This window comes from Drosophila persimilis, unplaced genomic scaffold (genome assembly GCF_003286085.1).
Source record: "Drosophila persimilis strain 14011-0111.01,24,50 unplaced genomic scaffold, DperRS2 tig00001303-arrow-arrow-pilon, whole genome shotgun sequence".
Classification (NCBI taxonomy): Eukaryota; Metazoa; Arthropoda; class Insecta; order Diptera; family Drosophilidae; genus Drosophila; species Drosophila persimilis.
The window spans coordinates 239563-254597 of record NW_020825461.1 but is presented as its reverse complement, the minus strand read 5'-3'; the positions used below and the strand labels follow the sequence as shown (position 1 = coordinate 254597).

The window sequence follows — 15035 nt, the reverse complement described above, 5'->3', positions numbered from 1 at the left end:
TGCAAGTTCGGATCCCTTGCAAGTGTTTCGTCTAAATACGGTAACTTATGGCACGGCCAGCGCACCATTTCTTGCTGTCAGGTGCTTGAAGTATCTAAGCGAAACTCATTTAAATTCGCATCCACTTGGCTCAAAGTCTCTTGCTTCCGATTTCTATGTTGACGATCTTCTTACAGGCGCAGACACGAAATCCGAACTACGGATATTGCGTCAACAGCTAGTTGAAATCCTAGAGCCAGCCGGATTTGTGCTGACGAAGTGGACTGCTAATTGTCAACTAGGTGACAGTCAGAAAGAGAATCTGGTTATTTCGAGTGGAGATCAGCAAGATTGCAAAACTCTTGGACTGATGTGGAACCCACAGGCAGACATTTTCAAGTACTGTCTGAAACCAATAGTCTCGTCCGAAACCACAACCAAGAGAGTAATGTTATCCGTCATAGCCAGTCTTTTCGATCCCTTGGGTCTGCTATGTCCGGTGATTACTAATGCAAAAATCTTCTTGCAGGAAATTTGGCTTTTGAGCGATCCCATTCCCTTAAAGTTGCAACAAAGATGGGAGTCGATGGTTTCGGACATGCAAAGGTTGCATGAAGTCACCATTCCACGTTTTGTAGGAGCTAGCACAAGCACTCGATGTCAAATACATGGGTTTGCAGATGCGTCCACGCGAGCATACGGCTGCTGCATCTACGTTCGTGTGTCCCATTCAAATGGAGTGTCCGTTAACTTATTAACGGCAAAGTCAAGGGTGGCACCCTTAAAGACAAAAACAATCCCATGATTGGAGCTATGTGCCGCTCATCTGTTGGCAAAGTTGTGGGAGGAAGTTCGATCTATTATTGATTGCCCCGTAGAGAAGGTTATATTCAGGCAGGCTCCGTTTTTCATTTACTTTTGCGGATTACGTTTTCAGCCAAAACGTTTCGTTTTCGTTTTAAGGTGTTCCATTTTTCACATATTTTTTTTATCGATATGTTACATTTTGAAGTCCGAATTAAATTGGGCGGGAAACAGCTGTGCTCACCCAGATTTTCTGTTGAGCGCATGTTACAAGCACAGTCTGAGCTGTTACATGCACATTTGTGCTGTTATACGCAAAAATTTAGTAATTGCCAACGTTCCGATAACCAAATCGGAATGCGTCAGCTGCTTACACCAAAACGAAATTTGTTGTTGCTGTGGCCAATTTTTTCCGAGTCAAATTTTAGGTTGGGTTAAAATAAAATTATTTATAAAGAAAGCACAAGTTAAATTACCCTGATATAGGTATCAAGTTTATGTTAATGCATCAATAAGTCATCTATTTTTTTCCTTTTGCAATTAAGGTTCGTTTTGTTGTATAAAAAGCCGTTTACTTTTCATTTCGTCAACGAAAATGTTTTCGTTTTGAAAACGAAGAAATCTTGCGGAATGGGAAAAAGAGAGCCCCAATTTATGTGATTTCAAAAGTAAATCGGAAAACTTTTGTGAATGTGAAAAACGGAGCCTGGCTGATTGTGGTCAGATTCGGAAGTGGTTCTACATTGGCTGCAAACTCATACCTCCCAGTTAACAACATTTGTTTCAAATCGAGTTGCAGAGATACAGGAAATCACTTCGACTGCCTCATGGAGACATGTACCCACCAAAGAAAATCCTGCAGATCCAGTATCTAGGGGATCATCAGTAGCAGTCTTAGATTCACTATTTTGGTTTAACGGCCCGTCATTCCTGCAACAAAATGCCATGGATTGGCCTCAAAATCGTCATTTACGTTTGACAGAAGCGGACGCGTCATTAGAGAAGAAGAAGGTAGCCACTTCGCTTGTCGCGGCCGATGGCGAACACAATCCCATCCTCACCCTAATAGAAAACTCATCATCATATATGAAAGTGGTAGGCACAATTGCATATATCCGCCGGTTCATAAACAAAAGGAAAGGAGTAATTTGGAGTAGTACTTGTCCGTCATCAGAAGAGCTCGGCGCAGCGATTCTAGCAGCAGTTGAAGCGGTTCAAAGAGACGCATTCTCGCAGGAGATTGACAAAATAAAAAAGTCATCAAAGTTGCAGGCATCACTTCAAAAACTAACTCCCTTCATTTCGGAAGAACAAGTGGGTTCATGCTCGTTTTCGTTGGTTCGAGTAGGTGGTCGCCTATTAAACGCTCCTCTAGCCCATAACGCAAAATTTCCACTGTTAATGCCAAAAAATTGTAGATTTGTTACCCTCTATCTTAGCTATTTGCATCGAGCCAATTGTCACGCTGGACCCCGTGCACTAGTGGGATTCCTAAGACAGTCCATGTGGCTGATAAATGCACGAAGAGAGTGCAGTGCCATTGTCCGGAAATGCGTACACTGTTTCCACTACAAGCAGAAGCTTCTCTCACAAATCATGGGAAATCTTCCCATTGGAATTGGAAGTCCATTGGATTGAAGCCTATAGGTTGTCAACGCGGCCGATATTAAGGCAAATCAGTTGCCTGCATATATATATATAGCTATAATTATACCTAAGAGAAATGTATGAAATCACGCTCTTAAATTGTAATGTCATGCGCTCTTATACGTTGCGAACGGAGCCTATGCAAGCAGAAGCCGCTCATGAAGAGGGCGCCGCTTTAGAATAAACTCACTTATAATTGAAAGTCGATTGAGGGCACAAGTGGATCTGTCGGTCTGTCTGATTCCAGTGTATCAGTAAAACATTCAGAATTCGTGCCTAACGGCAGGCTAATTTGCACAACCAATATGTACATATTTTGTAGATTTATTTATAGTACAATGGAATAATAATAAGAATATTATGAATAATAATTATTTATATTTCTACTTAATTTATAATGTTTTGATCAAAATAATATTTCACGTTTTATGGCTATCGATATGTAACGTTATCGCCTGTATGTTAATCGAAATATATCGTAGTCTCCATAAATATTCTCTCAGTGCATTATGCGGCTCTAGGTCTAAGCTTTTATGATGTTTTTGGGGTCTGTGTCCACTTCCACGACGGGGCACATTCAATTTTCAATTGCCACACTTTACTCTCTCAACCTCTCTCTTTCCTGCTCTCTCTCTCTCTTCCCTGCTCACGGCTTTGAGACGGAAATTGAAAACGTTAAGAAAGTTTCAATGTCTGGCATCTCTGGGAAATGTTGCGTTGAAATGTGCCACGATATTGGCCGGTGCACGTTGGGGCTAGCCATTTTGTTGTTTGTCCCCATTTAGTTGTTTGTTTGTTGATTTCCCGCCGGCAGGCGGCATCTTCGCATCTCGGAAATGTTGCACAATTTAAACGAAAAGCGAAATGCGAAAAGGAAAAGCGAAAACGAGGCAACAACAGCCAAAGGGCGGGGATGGGGAGGAGGGTTGCGGGGGAGCATTGCTAACAAGTTGCTGCCTCGATGCCTGTCAGGGCCCGTCTTCTGTCTGTCAGTCGCACAGCCCCACCTACCCCTCAGCACCTGCTACTGTCCCTGCCCCTGCCCCTATGGCTCCTTCTCTTCTGCGGGGTTTGTGGCATTTCTCAAGGGATTTGCAGTCTGGAAAAGTTGGCTTTTCTTTGCATCTAAACTCATACAAATTATTGTCAAAATATAAATTATTTTTATTATAAATTACTGTCCAAATCAAAGGCTATCATTCGGGGCCGCATAGCTGATGGAAATGGGATCTTCGGTGAGGGCACAGGGCAGTAAAACGCATTCTCGCTTGGTCCTTGATGATGGCCATCGCGCAGCCCTACGACTTCACGGATCACAAGTTTTGTGGAGCTGCACAATCTCCTACAAGTGGCCCATGGGCCAAACCATCTTCAAGATATTCCAGAAAATTTTAACGGTATATATTAGCCTTCATTCCAGTCACTCCAACACACAGCCATTGACCATTTTCCAGCCTCAGCCGCGAATCAGACTGAGGAGCGAGGCCTATTGGGGCGCCTCCGAATGTGGCACACGGAGATGCTTCGTTTAAAATTTGTTTATACCCGATACTCAAATTGAGTATTTATTTTCTCCATTGTGGTGGATGTTCATCAAGCAGTTACTTTCGTTAATTTATTGTTTACTTCTTGGCCGCTGCCTTCTTGCCACCCTTGGCCTTCTCGGCACGCAGACGCTCACGGCGATCCTTCTTCAGGATGCGTGGAGTACCGTCGGACTTGGTGCGCTTCTTCAGTGTGTTGAAGGCAATGGTCAGCAGCTTGTTGCGCTGGCGCTTGGCATAACGCAGCTTGAAGCGGTCAAAATCGTTAAATTGTGAGCGCTTGCAAATGTTTTGTGCCTTGACGGACCAGGGGCTGACCTTCCACTGGGCCTTCAGGTCGCTCTCAGTCCAGGCCTTGCGCACAATGCGCGTGGGCGCGGTGAATGGGAACTTAATGCGGTATTTGGTCAGATGCAGATTGTTCAATCTGTATTCCTGACGTGGAACACCGGTCAAAGGACCATCAACCAAAACTCTGTTTTGGTCAATGACGTCGACAATGGCCACCAGGCGACCCTTCAAGGGGCCGGCCGAGGCCTTGGCAATGCGACCAGTTTGTACGAATCTCTCGAAAGGCATGACGCTAACCGGAAAGAAAGAGAGTATTGGGGTATATTAGATTTGTGGTAAAAGTGGATGTGTGTAACGTCCAGAAGGAATCGTTTCCGAACCCATAAAGTATATATATTCTTGATCAACATCAATAGCCGAGTCTATTGAGCCATGTCTGTCCATCCGTCCGTCCGTCTGTCCGTCCCCTTCAGCGCCTAGTGCTCAAAGACTATAAGAGCTAGAGCAACGATGTTTTGGATCCAGACTTCTGTGATATGTCACTGCTACAAAAATATTTCAAAACTTCGCCCCGCCCACTTCCGCCCAACACTTCGTGTCCAAATTTCCCCACACCCCCTTCCGCCCCCGCAAAGGATGAAAATCTGGGGCATCCACAAATCTCAGACTATTAAGGCTAGAGTAACCAAATTTGGTATCCGCACTTCTGTTAGGTCTCAATATAAAACGTATATCTCAAAATTTCGCCCCACCCCTTCCGCCCACACAAAGGACCAAAATCTGTTGCATCCACAATATTGCACATTCGAGAAAACTAAACGCAGAATCATAAATAATGACCATATCTATCAGGTTGCTGAATCTGGATCAGATCGGATCATTTTTGTAGCCAAAAGGAACAAATCAATTTGTAGTGGCTACGCAGCGCCCGACGTCACGCTCAGACTGATTTTCTGTCTCTCTCGCACGCACTCTTTGTCGTGTCGTTTAATATTAGCGGCGTCTGCCGGAGGAGAGCCATACTGACTTAGTATCGGGTATAACCGTAGAGTTGCGGTGGCCGCAGCAACTCACAACGTTCCCCCTCGTTTTGTATGAATTTGTGGTACCAACCAGTGAGACCCAAGAACCTGCGGACTTGTTTCACGGATCGGGGGACCGGAAACTCTTGAATCGCTTGGACCTTCTCCACATCTGTCTGGATAGTTCCGGCCTAGGTATTTGACCTCCTTTAGGCAAAATTTGGACTTCTCCACGTTAATGGTCAGACCGGCTTCGCGTAATCGGGCGGGCAGGACAGTGAGAACTTGAATATGCTGCTCTAATGATTCAGATATCACCAACAAGTCGTCTAGATAAATAAATATCTCATTTCGTAGAGATGGCGGTATCACTTTATCCATCAACTTGGACATCGTTTGGGGTGCATTACACAACCCAAAGGGCATGACCGTGTACTGATACAACGGGCGCCCTGGGATTGTAAACGCCGTTTTTTCACGAGCGCTTACTTCCAGCGGAATTTGCCAATAGGCATCCTTCAAATCGATGCTTGAGATGAACTCAGCTCGAGGAAGCCGACTGAAAATGCCATCGATCAATGGCATGGGATAAGCGTTCTTAACAGTGACTTCGTTAAGTTTCCGGCTGTCGATGCATAATCGCACCTTTCCAGGTTTACGAACGAGGACCACGGGTGACGACCATGCGCTATCTGATTCTTCGATAACTCCAAGAGCTAACATTCGGTCTACCTCCACGTACATCAGCCTTTCTACGGCTGGAGACACGGCATAATGTCGTTGTTTTATTGCCTTAGCGTTGCCCACTTCAATTTCGTGCGACAACCAGCCCGTTTTTTCCAGACCTTGCTTCGCAGAGGAGGGAAATTAGTTGACCGTCTCTGCTAACTGAGCTTGCTGCTGCTTCGACAAACACACATGTAACGTACTATCGAATGTTAAGCCTGACAACTCTGGACTGGATGATTTTTGGGCTAGAAAAGCAGGTAACAAATTAAAACGAGACCAAAAGTCTATGCCTAGATATAGGTCTTGCGCCAAGGATGGGACTACAAACAATTTCAATACTTTCTTCTGGCCTTGAAAACCCACTTCGGTGGTGACCTTGCCAATCATTGGCTGGCTCTGCTCATCCGCCGTCCGTACTTCTGGACGTATTAACGACTGACGCCAATACGTTAGAGCGCTCGTTTTTGACAGTTTGCCGATATTGGAGCAATCGCTTTCGAGATCGAGTCGGTAGTTGAATTCTTTCCCTACTTGGGGTTAAAATACAAGTGTGTGACGGAATGTCTGGGAGTTTTTGTACGTCCGGGAGTAATGGAACTGTCGAAACGTCCATTAAATGGTGTTCGTTGCTTTCGAACTGTTTGGTTTGCGTGCACCTGTCGATTGTGCACGGCTTGACGAGTTTTTTGAATCGTTGCACCTAGAGCACGACGGTTTATACGTATCCCGTTTGCCACAGCCGTAACAAAAGACGGTGCGATCACCTACGCAGTCTTGATACCGATGCCCCTGACAACCACAGTTCCAACAGGAAAGGGTTACTGCAGCGATATCTAGCTGTTCGGTTTCATCGACCTCATCGCCTTCCTGTTCTGTCTGCACCACAATTTCATGCACCAGTCGTCGTATAGGAATACGCTTCGGCTCAGCGCTGCCCATAGGCAGCTATCCGATATATGAAATCTTCCACCGACATGGACGAATTTCCAGAAAACCGCACCTTCTATCCTGCGATTATTTGTCCAATCCTATCGGGTCGTAGTCCCGCTATCTGTTGGGATCCCCATGGGGTGACCGAGACAGCAGAATCATTAGTCTGATTTATCGGGGCACCTACGGACTCTCGAGTTGGTATTTGGAACAACTGTTCGAAGGTTTGGTTTTCTCCACTAGGCTGTGAAGATCCCGCAGCTTGGTCATTCGGCGGCTGTACTGTTGGACTTGCCAAACGTTGGAATCCTATTTCCATAGTCTGAGTCATTTGAGTCATGGCTTGAGACAACAACCCGATTTGACCCATAGCGTCCGTCAACGCCTGTGCCATTTGAGCCAAGCCTGGGCTTGCTTCATTCGCTGGCTCGCTACTCGGAACTGGCATGATTGGTACACCAACTTCAGTTGGACCAACAGAAGGTAAATTTTCAGTATTCGTAGCTGGAGCTGCTGTCACACGCTGTGATCTGGTTCTCATTAGAAGCTGAGAAGACTCTACATTCGAGGCGGACGCCTGCGCTACGGCTAATTCCTCCGCTAAGCTAGGAGCGGATGATTGTAGGGGCTTGTTGCACGCCGGGCACACGGTCTTTTCACCTCTTCTTGTATTAAAACAAACTAAATACGTGGTTACAACTTGTTCTTAAAAGCTGTGTCCGATATTCTACCTGTCTTACGCAAATACAGCAGATAACATCGGAATGGTCGTTTGGCTAAATCTCGTCAAAACAACAATTTAATGACATCCTATCCTAATTTTACTAATATATGATTTTCTGTTCTACTCTTGATTATTAACTTTTAACGATCGATATATCTACTCTGTATCCACAAAATTCGGAAACCATGCACCCTTCGTCTAATAGGAATGTGCCCCCCACTGACTCTGGTGATATTATTCACGATCGACAATCATTACAATGAGTCATCGGATGAACTGGGACCGTTCGGTAGTTCTACACCACTGACGGACATCCGAGCAATCCGAAACCCTGACAAACCGATGCCCCTCTAATTATACTGTAGGTCGCAAAAACACAAAAAAGTTCTGGATCGCGGACCACCAAATTGTCCAGAACCACAGTACAGCAGAGCCATTCCACCTACGTCTGTCAAACACAAAAAAAAACGGAACAACAATAGAAAAACTGAAGAAGAAGACATAGTTTATGCTGATCCAGGAAATATACCATCTCCGATTCTATTGCCTTCGTTCGCGGGCCGGCCGTAGCTCTAAGCCACTGACTAACCTGATCCAGGCCAAAACGGCAGACAATGATCAGCAACGGTATGGACAAGTTCCTCCCCCAAACAACACGCTCCCACTTTTGTGGGTAGGCAGTAGAGCTAATCCACTTTGAAACCTAATCCAACAGAAACATTGGAACCCGCTATTTAGCAGAGTGGCCTATCCGGCCAGATACTACAGGTTCGTTACTATGCCTAGTAAGTTGATTAACCTCGAGCGCGGGGCTTTAAGTTCTGTTAGAAACTGCTACGCAATCCAGCTACTCGAAGTCAATCCCCCAGACATTGCACGACCATGCATATCTCTTGGGAATTAAGGGATAAACGAATAAGTCTTGTAACGAACCCAAAAGGTTCGCTACAACGCCTCTCCCAACACCCAATAAAGATCCGGCTACTAAATTACAACACCTCGCCCAAAGTGATTCACTACGCGAACACCAAAACTTACGCAGAAATCCGGCTCACAGTACGGTCGTTGTACCAAAACTTACGCAGAGACCCAGCCCGGTGTACAGGCGCGGTACCCGGAACCCACCAGAAGACATCGACGCCCCACTAACAATAAGTCATTCAAACCGCTAAGAAAGATAATAAAGTATTAAATTTGCAAAGTAAAAACACCTCGATTGCGTAAGTTCACCCCAATCAGCCGAGACACCGACGTCCCCCCACCCCGAGTCCACACAGTCGTTCCATATACACGACGGTAACAACGCCCGCCCGAGCCCCCGATCCACCTCTCTACGACAGGCCGCCCTCCGACGCCGCCCTCAAGGTTCCAACAGATTTCTACAAATTTCTTGTGAACAGACCCCTGGACGTGGCTGAGCTTACCTCAGCCTGAAAGAGGTCCATCACAAGTGGCGCCCGAGCAGGGACCTGAGGGAACGTCAGCGAGGGTTTGTGGAATCAAACCCCACGTCCACTAGAGCAAGAACACAAGAGAACAACCCAAAGAAAACCCCGACCTCGCGCAATATCAACGGCGAGAGTTGCGCAACGAGCAGGCGAAAGCGCGACACAGCGACAGAGAAACGCGAACAGTGCCGTCACCCCGAGAAGAAATTCGAAGCGTCATTCGGAAAGCGCAAGCCCAGCGAAACAGCCAACTCAAGTAACGATCGGAGCGATGGAATCCCACACAGAGGAACATGCCAGCGGGTATTACCCTGGAGAATTCGTCGCCAACCCAGGGGTGAGTACCGGCTGGATACACAAACGTCGCCGAGAGGAGCTGGAGTCCTTCGCGGAGGAATTCGGATTCAGCCGCGAGGGGAACGTGGAAGATTTGCGGAGGAGTTTCGCCGAACTAGTCGCCGGGCCCCTCGAACACGATGCCTGGGTCAGGTTGGCGGAGCTCGAGCGGCAGTACTACAGATCGCCAGGACGAGCCAGATCGCCCCAGCCCGACACCTCAGCCTACAAGTTCCAGGAATCATGGAAGGCAAAGCCAGCACCTCACCGACATCGATAACCGCCGAAGATCTACCGAATCCCCCGCCACCGGAGCCAAGGCCTTCGCCCATGAGAAGGATCTTGCCGACAGCAGGAGGAAATGGCCCCACAGCCGGCCACTACTACAGTCACGCCGCGCAGATGGCGGAACGGATCCGAAAGTGGGGAATCCAGTTTGACGGGCAGGACGACCCACTGTCGTTCATCGAACTACTGGAAGAGCGTGCCCTCTCGTACGGGGTAGACATGAACTACGTGCCGCGAGCCATGGCAGAGCTCCTCACCGACCGAGCCAACCGTTGGTTCCGCACCAGCCGACTCCAGAGCGCCTCATGGACCGATTTCCGCCAGGAATTCCTAGCCTTTTTCCTGCCTCCCCGGTACTTCGAGCAATTGGAAGACCAGATCACTCGGACCCCGACAAAATCGCAGCCGTAAAGGATCTGAGGCCGCCGACCAACCTGAAGGAGCTACGACAATGCGTAGGCATGGCCGGTAGGTACCGCAGATTTGTCCCAAACTTCGCCACCGTGGTTCAACCAATGTCACTGCTGCTGAAGAAAGGGAAAGCATGGACATGGGGCCAAGAACAACAAGACGCCTTCGACGAGCTGAAAACACTGCTCACCACCGCACCGGTACTCGCCTGCCCAGACTTTAACGTCAAATTTTCCCTGCAGACGGACGCAAGCAACCTTGGAGTTGGCGCGGTCCTCACCCAAGAGATCGAAGGGAAAGAGCGGGTCATCGTATACGTCAGTCGACGCCTCAACAAGGCAGAAGAAAACTACTCGGCCACCGACAAGGAATGCCTCGCCGTCATCTGGGCGATCCGAAAACTGCGATGCTATCTCGAAGGCTACCGATTCGATGTCATAACCGATCATCTCGCACTAAAGTGGCTAAATACCCTCGAGAGCCCTTACGGTAGAGTAGCAAGATGGGCGCTCGAACTACAGCAATACCAATACGACGTGCACTACCGGGCCGGCAACCAGAACGTAGTCGCTGACGCGCTGTCGAGACAACCATTGGAGACCCTCTCCCGCATCGAGGAGGAAGACAACACAGCATGCACCTGGCTTAAACAAAGGATCCAGCAAGTCCAAAACGAACCCCAGAAATACCCGGACTACACGCACGAAAACGGGCAGCTATACCGCTATCTAGGACACGGAGCCGACGACGACGACCACATACCGTGGAAACTATGCGTGCCTAAAAACGGCCGAACGAGAGTACTCCGCGAAGCCATCCGAGCCAACAACCCACCGCCGCACGCCCCACGCACGGGTCTTCGTGACTCTCGTCGGGGAAGAAAGGGGAGGGTGTAACGAACCCAAAAGGTTCGCTACAACGGCTCTCCCAACACCCAATAAAGATCCGTCTACTAAATTACAACACCTCGCCCAAAGTGATTCACTACGCGAACACCCCCCCTCCACACATAGCCACCGATTGACAGGCGCCGTCTTCGTAACGCTGACCCAATACCAGGTCACGCTGACTTCCACCACTCCAACCCAAGCAACCGGCCAGGCGCAGTCTTCCGGGTTCATCGGCTACAAAACGATGACACCGCGGAAGCCCACGACGAGCCCCCAACGGCAAACCCGCCAGCTCGCCAAAACCACGAAGAGGCAGAACTGGGTCAACCCGCGACCGCCAGAACAGCGAAGTGCCCCCAACACGGAAGTGCACTTTCGAACCCGCTGACACAACGCCCATCGGCGTATAAATAGACGCCGACTGGAAACCAGAAGACAACTTACGCAGAGATCAGGCTCGCAGTACGGTCGTCGTACCAAAACTTACGCAGAGATCGGGCTCGCAGTACGGTCGTTGTACCAAAACTTACGCAGAGACCCAGCCCGGTATACAGGCGCGGTACCCGGAACCCACCAGAAGACATCGACGCCCCACTAACAATAAGTCATTCAAACCGCTAAGAAAGATAATAAAGTATTAAATTTGCAAAGTAAAAACACCTCGATTGCGTAAGTTCACCCCAATCAGCCGAGACACCGACGTCCCCCCACCACGAGTCCACACAGTCGTTCCATATACACGACGGTAACAACGCCCGCCCGAGCCCCCGATCCACCTCTCTACGACAGGCCGCCCTCCGACGCCGCCCTCAAGGTTCCAACAGATTTCTACAAATTTCTTGTGAACAGATCCCTGGACGTGGCTGAGCTTACCTCAGCCTGAAATAGGTCCATCACAGTCTTATGACACTGCCTTAAGATGCAGCTCGCATTGGTGTTGATGACTTTATACAAATTTTCTTGGTCGGGGCATGCCGAAGAAAGGCCCCACGTTGGGCGCCAAATTTTTTTATATGTGGATAATTCTTAAAAACGTTCTAAAAACCCTGCCATAAAATCGGGACAGACTTTTCGCACCCATTGCCATTTAAAATTGGTCGTTACCTGTAGCATACAACGTACAGGTTATAGGAGCTGATGATAGCTAAACGGGTGTAGGAAGTACGCGCTGGCTTCGGCTTGTGTCTCTGGTCGGCGGGGTGTTGGCATGGAGGATATTTTACTACCCCTTTAGAGCTCTGGCAAATGGTCGAGGTAAGAATTTATATAAAAAATTAAATCGCGTACGAGTAGGGAAAGGATACTAGGAAACGGAATACAGGGGGTCAAAGGGACAGACCAGCATGGATACGTAAACGAAGAAGATCACTGGTCAGATCTTTGTCGGCTGCGGTATCGCCCATTGGCGAGAACGCCCACCCTACCATGATCCTTCAGGGCCACCTATTAACAATCAGGATCCCTCCAACAAAGACTGCGGTGGGTCACATCTCCGTCAGACGAGGTTGCATGGTTCCGATATAAGATATTTAGCATTGGTTCATTTCTAAACTAACTATTGAAGCAATCCATAGTTCTTCATTTAAATTCCTATAAAACCTAACGCTAATAGAATTGAGTCCCTAATATAAGTCTGCTATTCGATATTGTCTTACATTTATACGGTATTACTATACAGCATATACTGGGGAAAGAATATCATAGGGGCGAGGTAGGGTATAATGATCTTAAATCTATAAAAATGATTAGTAGTAGGAATATATAAATGCACGAGCTAGGTTATGGGTTAATCATAGGAACAAGAAAACTTCAAACTTCATTACTTTAACTTGGTCCGTGCACAAAACCAGACAAAAATCGGGTATATGGAAACTCGCTTAAAGGCATGAGTAATATGTGTATATAAAATATAAAACCGTGATCATGGTTGAAGACCAACGAATAGTTACCGCACATTCATTCTTTTCAGATGGCTTACTTGGTTCAGGATAATCACTTACGATACGATTAATAGCTTTGACTCCCACGCAGAAAGATCTTTCGTTGTGTGTTGGATGAGATGATTTGATGGGTGAGGGGTATGATGATGTGTGTGATTGTGATGAGTATCTGCATAGATGATGAGATGAATGCGTGGCAACCAAAATCAAAAACTGTAAAAATAATCGGTATTAAGTAATACACTACTCATTTGTTCAAGTTCGACTTAGCCCATGGACAGGAATTCCCTTTTTGTTTATACCGGATTTAATTGGCTGTTGCAAATTTTTGCCGCATCAAAAGAACGTAGTTAAACAGAAAGCGGATAAAAAAACAGGGTTTCGCATATCGGGTCTAATTTCGAAAGAAAGATAGAAAATATAACTAAATCCGAGGCGGGGTCGATGCTTCCCGGCTGGAGACCGAGTTCCTACTCGAGGTCTGAAGGTGGCACACGATTGTACCTGGCGCAGGTAACTTCAGCTGCTTCCGATGCCAAGGGTCAATGACCGCGGTCCATCAGTCAGATCATCCCCATGGGTCGAACGGGTCCAGGCGACGCTTGCAGAGCTGGAGGAGCAAGTCCATGCCCTCGGCTACCGCCTCATCCGAATGTCAAACGGTGGGGGTTTAACCGGTGGTACGGGCACGTGGCCAATAGAGGTCTCCGAGAATACCCAATCCGTAACTTATAGACCAGCGTTTCAATACGTAGATACTAGTGGTGGTAATCCTACGCGGAAAGAACAGAACATTTTTCAACGGGTCGCTGTAGCTGGGTGGATAATTACCTCAACAGAATTGCACCACTGTTTCGAAAAATTTTAGTAAACTGTGGGCGCTCGTTTTCCCAAATGGTCGAACGGCTGCCCCAGCCTTGGCAATATATAACTGGCGCGTCCACTCAAATGATCACTTTGAGCCGCACTTGGCACTTGCACTAGGCTTTGACTTTGGCTTGACCTTGGTTTAGAGAACTGTGTCAGCTCCACAAGACTTCTTTTTTCACTGCCGGTCACTCTGACGGTCACGAGGAGAAAAAGAAAGAGGCTGGGGCGACTAAGTACAGCAACCCACGTTTTTTCCACACTTTCTATGGTCTTCTTCTGTTATACAGAATCCAGACACAGCAATATTTAATAAAATATAGTGCACGGCAGAAAAATTGCATATCAAAGTGGGATAAATCAGAGTGGGAGAGTCCTCGGATGAGGATCCTCAAGCCACGTTCCTGGCTGGGCTGATGCCCGAATTCGCCGTGCCAGATGTCATCGTCGGTGGTAGTGGCAGGGGTGTTTGTAATGGTGATGACGGTGGTGGTGTTGGTGTTGGTATTGGCAGGTGTATTTTTATACCCGATACTCAAATTGAGTATTGGGTATATTAGATTTGTGGTGAAAATGGATGTGTGTAACGTCCAGAAGGAATCGTTTCCGACCCCATAAAGTATATATATTCTTGATCAGCATCATTAGCCGAGTCGATTGAGCCGTCCGTCCGTCTGTCCGTCTGTCCGTCCCCTTCAGACTATAAGAGCTAGAGCAACGATGTTTTGGATCCAGACTTCTGTGATATGTCACAAAAATATTTCAAAACTTTGCCCAAAACTTTCATAGCCAGCATCAAGTAAACAATTTCATTTTTTTCTCGCCCTGTCTCTCTCTAACACACACGTAGCATAGGCGGCTGGGGATTTTCACAAATTTCAGGGACTATTAACGCTAGAGTAACCAAATTTGGTATCCGCACTCCTGTTAGATCTCACTATAAAACTTATGTCTCAAAATTTCGCCTCACCCCCTTCCGCCCCCACAAAGGACGAAAATCTGTTGCATCCATAATATTGAGGATACAAGAAAACTAAAAACGCAGAATCATAGATAATGACTATATCTATCAGATTGCTGAATCTGGATCAAATCAGATCATTTTTATAGCCAAAAGGAACAAATCAATTTGCAGTGGCTACGCAGCGCCCGACGTCACGCTCAGACTTATTTTCTGACTCTCTC

The 15035-nt window shown here is 47.3% G+C and overlaps 1 protein-coding gene across 1 annotated transcript; it reads right to left on the bottom strand.

Moving 5' to 3' along the window:
- Positions 1-3994: 3994 nt before the first annotated feature.
- Positions 3995-4568, bottom strand: LOC113566940 (60S ribosomal protein L14-like). The gene has a single exon (XM_026994171.1). It carries the CDS (start codon positions 4551-4553, stop codon positions 4053-4055), a length of 501 nt encoding a protein of 166 aa, XP_026849972.1. The 5' UTR covers positions 4554-4568; the 3' UTR covers positions 3995-4052.
- Between the last annotated feature and the right edge of the window lie 10467 nt (positions 4569-15035).